The 10,412-nt window shown below is 30.0% G+C and overlaps 1 protein-coding gene across 1 annotated transcript in view; it reads right to left on the reverse strand.

Moving 5' to 3' along the window:
• LOC108726136 (visual system homeobox 2) overlaps positions 1 to 9,429 on the reverse strand; it is a 65,753-nt gene extending 56,324 nt beyond the window's left edge. Inside the window, exon 1 of the mRNA XM_018453525.1 lies at positions 8,946 to 9,429. Coding sequence (XP_018309027.1) covers positions 8,946 to 9,429 — 484 coding nt within the window. The remainder of the gene's footprint in view (positions 1 to 8,945) is intronic.
• Between the last annotated feature and the right edge of the window lie 983 nt (positions 9,430 to 10,412).

The raw sequence follows: 10,412 nt of genomic DNA on the forward strand, positions 1-10,412 counted from the left end.
GGGGTTCGTATCGGGCACGTGTCAAAGGGTGAGAATTTATGAGGTGAGTGCCTCGCGCGAAAAGGCCGATTGATAGCCAGCCGTATGTACGTTGCCTTGAAACAATGCCGACAAGTTTATGGGATGACGAACCATAGTTACCTACCCCGTTAGCAGCGCGCATGTCTTTACTGGGAGTAGATCGATATCGTTTGTAATGCCAAACCATTAATTCAAAATTGAATGTAGTCGGTCAGTGTAAAATTAAATATCTAAATATAGATTAGATAATTTTTTTCTAATTTATAATATTATGATGCATTGATTTAAAAAGTATTACACAAAATAAGAAAAGATTTTAAATGTATAAAAATTATAAATTCTGTGATTATATACAATGTATTATGTTAAATAAATTTTTATATCTAATTTATCAAAAATCTAATAAGCGTTCGTATATCTAAAGAGCATTTTACACAAATCGCATTTCTTATTCATTACAAACGTAATTAAAATAAACTAAAAAAGAGAGAATATAATTAGAATATAATGATTTAAAATGTAAATCTGCTCTCTAGCGTCTAAAGAGCAGATTTATTGTTGTATAATTTGATAGAAACCTACAAGTATACAATGGAATACTATCTTTATTTTACACTATATATTATACTATTTTACTTTTAATACATTATTTATCTTTCTCTTTCTCGTTTCTTACATTATTATTAACACTATGACCGGTTTTAAGTACATTATTGTACATTTTTGTAAGTTCATGAATAATTCTTGCAATTAATATTTGACAAATATACGCAAAATCTCATCATGGAGCAAATTTCGAACTTTGATGATGTCTCGCATCAAAATATATTATGCCAAATGATTCGAGCAAAATTCGTGCAAAATTCTCTATATTCGTAATCAACATAGTTGCCAGGCAGAAGCTATAGAGCGAGTGAAGTGGTGCTTTTGTCAGAGACCCGAATTGATTTGTTGGAGCGGATTATACGATTAGGTACTGCGGCAACGAGGGTCAAATGATTGACGTCGCGACAAGAGTATAATGAGAGAAAATTATTTCTCTGCTCAATTCGGAAAAACTCATGACAATCAATCGGAGGAAGAATACGAATTAGATCGTATATATGCCGAGCAAAGATATTGAATAGATAAAGAGTTCCTCAATGGATTCCCAACAAGCCATCTCTCATCTACAAAAACTTTTGATTAATTTAGATTTTGATCTTATTTATAATATATATACATTAAAATAAAAGAAAGCGAAAAATAATAGAAAACGATTAATCATAACAATCACAAGTATGGTGTCCTCAACAATCTATATTTTGTGTACACGTGAAAATTGTGCGATTGTTTAGCGTCAATAACAAGATTTTTATAAATAATTCTTAACATTATTAGATTTTCTACTACCTCACATAACATTGATTTTAATATGTATACTTTACACATTACATCCAGTATTTTAATTATTTTATTTTAATTATTATCAAAATAATAATTAAAATATTATGTATCGTAAAAATATACGCTGCAAATTAAAATATAATCATTAAAATGTGCAAAATATGTACGGAGTTTTTGCTTTCGTTACATGAGAATTGGGAAAATAAAACAATAAACTATAAACGTATAATTTTAACATTGTAGATATATATATATATATATTGTAAATTTCATTATTTATATTTTACGTATAACACAGACAAAATGTATATTCGTCAAATAAAAAATTAAAAATGAAATTCTAAAATTAAAAAAAAACAGTAATGTCTCATAGATAACTAAAATTGTATGAAGTTTATCAAACAGTTTAAACATTTACATGTGTACTATTATACAATCTAATCTTCCTTATTGGATCGTAATGGTATAAGATTATTTTCATTAATTAATATGGTATCTATTAATAAAATGCTTAGAATATTATCATATCTGTTATATTTTAAAATGAAAAATTTTTCCAAACCGAAAACTCTCTAGTTTTCCATTTGAAAACTAGAGAGTCATTATTTTCAATGAAAAAAAAAGAGAATGCAATACAATAAGTCTATTTGTATATGAAAGTTTATTGTTTTATTTTCGGTCATGTGTGGAAAACAAATAGTTGTACACAAAGTTGTACTGACAAGTAAAAATTTTTCGCTAGGGAAAAACCGACAGAATTATTTTGAACGTATAACGCGAATTGCGACGCGTTTAAAAAAGGAGATGTCCATGCTGAAAGACTAAATTTTCCTCCTTCTAGCGGTGAGAGCGCCTCGGCAGTGTTATCCAATTATTCTAAGTTGTTAAGGCGAGTTAGGGCGCTTAAGGGACTAAATTAAGACATTCCGCGCGACAAATCTCCCAAGAATCTCAATTAACTTCTCCGGGGGCTCCAGCACTTTAATTAACTGTTTAATTTCGTTTAATTTGCATTCGCCATTGCATAAGCTGGGCTAGGCGCCACGACTGCGTTGCATTTTCTTGCAAAATAAACCAATGAAAAAAAGCTCTTGGAATATATTTGAATTATATAAAAAATGAAAGATGCTATAGTGTGAATGCCATTTATTTTCTTTTTCAAACGCCAGTCTGCAACTTCAAATTCTTCTGGTAATCATGCGCATTGATTGAATTAATTTCTTGTTTTATACTTCTTATTAAACTTTTCAAGTTTCACTGTTTTCAAAAGTATTATACGTATTATATGTATTTTCATTAATTTACTGTAATTGTTATTATAATTTATTAAAGTTTTAAGTTAATACTTATTTCCAGCATGTTATATTTTAATTTAAACGAAATTTTTATAAAATAATTAGAAAACAAATATTATATAAAAATATAATATAAATTTTTTAAAATTATTATTTGTTGAAAATTGGCGAATTATATGTATACTAAGGTAACCGGACCCTACATCGCCTACCTAAGCTTTGCAATCCTTTCTAACTTTTTATTGTGTCCAAAATTGAAAACTAATAGTTAAATTCAAAACAGGAAACATTTCTGAACATAAAAAAAAGTATAAAACGTTTTCTAATATTTGCGTGGGGGCAGTGAATAATTTGAGAAAAATAGCATTAAGATCATATTGGTTACTATATGTACCTAATACGATCTTGTAGGTATATCTATATTTTTCTCTGTTTTGTAAAATAAATGTTAGAGAAATGAAAAATAAAGTGATCTACAATGTTACTTTTATAAGATTATAAGTTTATTAACATATTGACATGTTTATTGATCTGTAAGAATACACAAAGAATTATTTTCCAAATAATTGACTTATCTATTTATATCTACTTATCTTCACGATGTTTGATAAGTAAATTAGAATCTCCATGCTCTGGAATGACAAAAGTAACAAAAAAACATTATAATCGATGTGTGTACATTCAGTATGCTTAGGTTGGTTATATTGATTCTACCTTACAAAGAGTTGCCTCTCTTTGATTATAAATGTTGTAATGAAAATATAAACTGAATACAATTATGTTGTAAATGCAGAACTACAATAACATAAATTAATAACCATCTCTTGATAGTTACAGAAAGCAATTATTCACATATATACGAAATATTACATCATGGTCACCATGTTCTACATTTTGCTTCACTGACAATAACAGATTGAACAAATTGAGCAATAAACTGATATAATCGAATCAGATGGACAGTCTGCATTATTAGTGCTATAGAGATGAATTCACCTGTAATTACCTACAAACAGCAAGTAGGTCATATTGGATATTAGATCATATAGGGTTTGATTATCTCAAAATACGTACATTCCATTATTACTTCACAGTTTACATAATTTTATCTCAAATAAAGCGAAACAGTCATAAACTTTAAATTTTGGAAACTAATAGCGCTTCTCACTATCGCGATCAAGTATTATTTCTTTTACAAGACTACAGAAGTTTTATATCGGTTTTATTACATTTGCATCGCGAGCCACTTACACATGTTATGTAAAAAACGCGCATATTTGCGCGTACAAATTTATGCAAACATAAGCAATGGGCGAGTTCAAGACGGCAAAGCGGCTAGGCATGCTTATCGAACGATTGAATATGATTGGTTGGATCTATAAGTAATAACCAATTATGTTCATTTGCTCGGCGAGCAGGCTAGCCGCTTTGTTAACTTGAACGCGCCCAGTGTCTCTTATATGTTGGGGCAGGTGGGAGGGGACGGCGTGCGCGTCTTAACTTTCCCGGAGACAAAATCTATCGTAAAATTTATAATCTACTAATTTGTCAAAGGCTTTTTACTCAAGCATATTATCACATATTTTTGCGCGCAAACCTTATATTAACGTGAATGTTAAACAGTGATGAAAAATACAGATTCGCGTGTTTTGATACTATTTTATACTAATCAATATCGACCTTACTCAATGTAAATGTCGAAAATGTCGTAATTGGTCGAAAGGGTTCATCGAAAGTTTCGAACTCATCTTTTTGTTTCATGCGTAGATAATCATTTGTCGTTGATATACCATATGTGTTATCGATTTTCACACAGTCATGCATCTGACGAAATAATTTCCTTTAAAAAATTACGGTGACAAAAAAGAAAAAGAAATGGAATGGCAAAGAAGCGATATGGGGAAAGGATAAAGGAGAAGATGGTATTATGGATAGTGTGTAATAGCTCCTCTTAATATCTACTATTAGGTGGCGAATTCTAGTGATTTTACTTATGGAATTATTTATTTAGTATCTAGCCGTTACACCATAATACTAATTATACTATGATACACAAGAGCATTCATTATAACGCATTTTTTTTCCAAGTATTTTAAAATGTTTTCAAGATACTTTCATTATTATTTATTTCAAAATTAATTATTACACATATTTCCTTATTCTTCTTAAACTTGAACGTATTAGCATACAAATATATATATATATTTGAGTGTATTATTTATTATTTTATCGTTTGTTATTTATTTGTTATTTTATTTAGCTGTATTTTGAATTATACATAATTAAACAATAGTATTTTGTTTATATAGCTTCCTTAGCGTGTTGATTGCTGATGGCCTCTCTTTATTTTTCAAGATTTTCATAAAATCAAATTCAAAATAATTATTCATTAAATCGATTATAGTTCTGTTCATAATCTATAACTTATGTGTTACATGTATTATAGATTTTTAATATTGAGCAGTCTATATTCAGAAAAAGTTATATGTTATATTGTACAATTGTATACATTCTATAATATTTTACTTTTTCGTTAATTTTATATAACAAATATTATGTTTTTTTTTTTAAACAAAACCAACTTTTTAAATCTATTTTTGTGGGAGGTCACATTACTATCCCTGTTTTCCTTCGAGCTATAATGCAGTTATTGCCATACTTTTTTTTAATAAAGTCCTAAATAAAAAATATTTTTTAGCTTTGAATTTAGAATCGATTAAACAATATTTTGATGAATGTAATCATTAAATTCTAAATGTAAATGGGGGAAGGAGCATAATACCTCACCTTCTCCTTCATGTTTTTCAAGATTTACTTGAAAAACATATCCTTTGACCGCGTACATTCTTTGAAGATGTATGCGTAATTAAATGCAGCTGAAAAGAACTCCGTTCTTTTTTTCTTCTTGAACGTCGCAACTTTCTGAAGAAAATTATTTCGTCAGACGTGTGACTGTGCGAAAATCGACAACATAAAGGTCAACGACAAATGACTATGTAACAAATGACGAATATATGACATATTTGAAACTTTCAGTAATACTCTCAACAATTACGACATTTTGAAATTTCGACATTACATTTAAATTTAATAATTTCAAGAATCTTAAATATTATGCTTGTGTAAATGATTTCCTCCAATTCTATGTAACACACTCATATTTGTTATCAGGATTGAAAGAAATATAATAAATTTATACGTTTCGCTTGTTTTATTCCAAATGATACATTACAACAAAGAAATCTAAAATGAATACGTTGGGCAAACAACATTTTTGTATTACCAGAATTGAATCACTCATAATAATGTAATTGAATTTTTTTCTCAGTTTTTAAAAACACTAGGATATTTTGAAAAGTTTTTTCTGCAAAATAAAGTATCTATGGAACTCTTTTTGCATAAAAACCGAAAATCGCACAAATCACCAATCATGTACAAACTACAAGCTCAAATCTCAATCAACACACAGCGGCTCCAATTATGTGCATTGTTATGTTCATTATGCACGAATCAAATTCACAGAAAATAAAAAGATTTAATATAATTAAAAACATTTTTCTACATAAACAAATGAATAATCGTATTACGAGAAACATCTCGTAAGTGTGGATAAGAGAAGCTAAATGTATTGTTCTAAAAATTTCGAGTTGTGCAATTGTTTAATTCGCGCCTATGGCTTTTTAAGCCTTGCATCGCATCTGAAAGTCGCTTTTTCGGATCGTTTGAAGTCGGCAATCAACTAAATTGCCTATCAACGCCTGAGAATAAGCCCGCTCACGCACTTCCCTCTTCCTTACATTTCCTTCCTCTTTTCATCGCACATATATACATACATATGCTTTTCTTTCCTTTTCTTATTTGTTATTGATGTTGTCACTGTTGTAACTTGCTTTTCTAAGCGAGAATGAATAAACTCTTTACATTTTCCTTCCTCTCTCTTCCTAATTTATCGTAACTCGTGACAATCACACACATATGCTACATGATCAATATAGTATCAATATACAATTATTTTTAATTTTATTAATTTTGAAATATTTTTGTTATTATACAGCGAAAATGGTAATAATTATAAGTTTCATAATATATGTGAAAAATAGAGAGATCCTTTTTTTTATTTATAAAAATTATAAAAAATCTATAATGTTTATATTTAATTACGTTTTTCACCCATTTTATATATATATATATAAATGCAATTAACAAGAATTTTAGGTGAATTTATAAAACTCGATGTTGTTAATGAAAACACATTATACGGCTAACATAACGGTAGTAAGATTTTATCCTGTACCCTCTCATTTAAGACTACGTAAGTTTTAAGACAAAAACGAACAAATGAAGCATACCGAATAAATGCTGTGAGACGAGGTGCCAGAGTGACATTTGAATGGAACGGTAGAACCTTTGTATTCTATCTGAAATCCGACACCCGAAAATAGTTCTCAAAATTCATTCTGTTCCGCGAAATCTCCAATACGTAAAAATAATGACGTAGTGCTAGAGCAATTTGACGAAATCAATTATATATAACTTGTACTATATGATATACCTACATAAAACTTTATATAATAAGATAGTTTTTGAAAGAATGTGGATATGTATGTATATATATTATATATATATATATACATGTATACGTATAATATCTAATGTATGTCCCTATAATATAATATGCATTGCATGTATATTTTGAAGGAGTATCCTTCTTTATACATTAAATTCACTGCATAAAATGTTTAAATTTACGTAAATCTAAATAATATATACATAAATATTTAAATAAATTTCGATTTAACCCATGTATTAGCTTATAAAATTTTTATGTATATTTTTTGATATTCAAAAATATAAATTTTATATTGTCTTTATTATATTTTTTTGCAAATAAAATAATATATTCTATATAAACATAAATAATATAATAATATATATATGAATTTGTAATTTAATTTTAAATTTCCATTTTCATTATCTAATCTTTTTAATCAGATTAATACTAATAAATGAATAAAAAATTTAACGTTTTATTATATATGTTTCAATAATTTTATGGTTAAGATATCAATATCACTGACGTAGGTTGAGAACAGTTCGGTAACGGACGGCCATTGTATTTTGGTGAGACATTGCAGGCCTACCTAACACTCAACTCATTATACCACTAATTATTCATAACGTTTGAGATTATTCTGACGAAAAAAATCAATTCCCACAGTCTATTTCTCTTTGTTCCTTACCTGTGTATGTATATATTGCTATTTCGTTAATTACGTATGCTATTGCTTGACTATATTTAATTAAAATGTGGATAAAGAACAATATTATGTAGATATAAAATAAAGAAGAAAATGAATTGTTTTATGAAAATAAATTATTTGTTCACACGCCGCAGGGAAAATAGTTTCAAGTTATAAGTTATAATGAATGATGATAGTTTGACTTTTGGATTGCTAACTAAATAAAAGTAATTCCTGCTTTGATCGATGAACACTCGAACACACTCAATTACTGCTTGTGTATATTGAAAATATAAGACAGCTATGCAGCTGTCTAACTGAATACTATTTTCCCAAAAATTCCCCCAGATTCTTGGCACATACAGTGTCGACATTGATGCGCGACAAAAGCGTGTGTCAATTTTCGGTAACTTGATCTTGAGTGGCTCTCTGTTAAGTGATAGCTGTAAGTGGCAGTTAAGTGCTCGTTTCACGCTAGAACGACGATATATCTATTAATTTACTTCGGAGTTTGTGAAAATAGAGGGTCATAAGTTCAATCTCGTTCACAATTAGCGAATGGTTCACAGTACACGTATTGATGAATATATCGTTTAAGGAATATTGATAAGACAATGATATTAAGAATAATATTGAAGGTTAGATTTTTTATAAAATGATTAAAAATTTTGAAGGTCATAAGTGAAAAAATAAGATTTTCAAAGAACACGGAAGAAATATTTTCTCTTTCTTTTCAGCAGGTATAAATTTATTTATTCAATATAATTGCATATTAATAAATTATGTATAGTAACAAGAAACAAAAATATCAATTTTATAAGAATATATATATATATACTCTATTTTATATCAAGTATTTTTTAATAAAAGAAGAACTTAAAGCCATAAGCCGTTATTTTATTTCTTGAATTACTAATTAACTTTTTCTACAAAACTTAAAGATATAAGCAGATTCAAATAGTTGCTGCTTAACAGAGGCTCAAATTCAAAATCATTGACTTACCATGAGGCGGAGTATGCTGTGTTGGGCTATGTTGATGATGATTCGTGGTAACAGCCGTACCAGGAAGTACGTGCTGCGCGTGTGCCGCAGGATGCAGGTTAACGCCGGGTGGCGAAGCCGGAAGTTGGCCTGATTGATGTACTTGATGGTGTGTTACATGGTGGGCTGGGTGGGGATGGGGTGGCGGTAGAAAGGCGGCTGCCACAGCCGCCTGCGCATTCAGATAGGCCATCCTTGAGGCCGTAAGATTGCCCAGATTCCCCAAATTTCCCAGATTCCCCAAATTGCCTAAATGATTTAGGCTGGGCATGTATTCCCATAATTTCGAGTGATGAGGTGCAGTTGGAGCATAGGAAACGGCCGAAACTCCGACGGGTGGTGAGCCCTGCGGGGAGCCGCGATCAGTACCACTCCTATTTCCGGTACCATCTAGACCCAGCAGCTCCTGAATCGCGAACGCCGATCGTTGCTGCTGCTGTGGCATCTTCGTGTCCTTTTTAACTGAGATTTCACAAGCTTAGAGCGACATTCTTGATCGCGTATTCACAAGGACGAAGATTCACAAAGACATTGATCTTTTTAATCAAGATATTTGATAATGCGAATGTAAAGATGCATCAAGCGAATATTGAGCTGCGTATAGAGCCACCAGCTAATGTCAGAGTGCATTCGGGAACTTATGGCTTTATTTACCGTGTTTCTAATTGTTTAATCACGAAACGCGCGATTAGGTCTTCCAGATGATCGTTGTTCGGTTTCTTCGAAAGATTCTTCTTCCGACGTTTAGGAACTCAATCGAAGAGAATCGTTGTACATTGTTTCTTAAATATCTAACTGATTTTCTAAAGTTTAAACACAGAAACCAATAGACACTACAAAACTTTTAATCTGGATTACACGAGGAATACCATTATCATTCTTAATATAATTTTTCACAAAAATTGTCAGCATTAGCGAAGTAACATCTTCAAATCTGGTAGGCCTTAACATCACTCTTTGCTTGCAGCGATTATTTCCACAAGTGCATGCCTTTTCGAAATTTCATATCTTTGATATAAGGCCGTTTGAAATTAGATTTACAGTCATATTGTATGCAATTAGCATAAAAGAAGCCCAAACATCTAGTAAGCTTTAAATATTTTCTACATGTATATGTATATAAGAACAAAAATTTCAAAATAAATATCCGTAGTAAATATAAACGTGCTCACAATCAGTGACAACAGAATAGATTCGTGATCTGTCTTCGTTGTAAAAAAATGAAGAATGTCACCAGCATATAATCTTTCTCATTCAACATTTGATAACCGTCGGCAAGATGAATAATACACTTCCGTCAGCCGAAATGCCAAATCTTACTTACTTTCGCTTTAATCACAATCTATAACTTCTACTTGTTCTTCTTTTCTTCACTTCGATGAAGTGTTTTCGTTGTGATCAGGTACAGATTACTCTGTTTGTTATTTG

This window comes from Mycetomoellerius zeteki, unplaced genomic scaffold (genome assembly GCF_001594055.1).
Source record: "Mycetomoellerius zeteki isolate Tzet28-1 unplaced genomic scaffold, Tzet1.0 scaffold39, whole genome shotgun sequence".
Lineage (NCBI taxonomy): Eukaryota > Metazoa > Arthropoda > Insecta > Hymenoptera > Formicidae > Mycetomoellerius > Mycetomoellerius zeteki.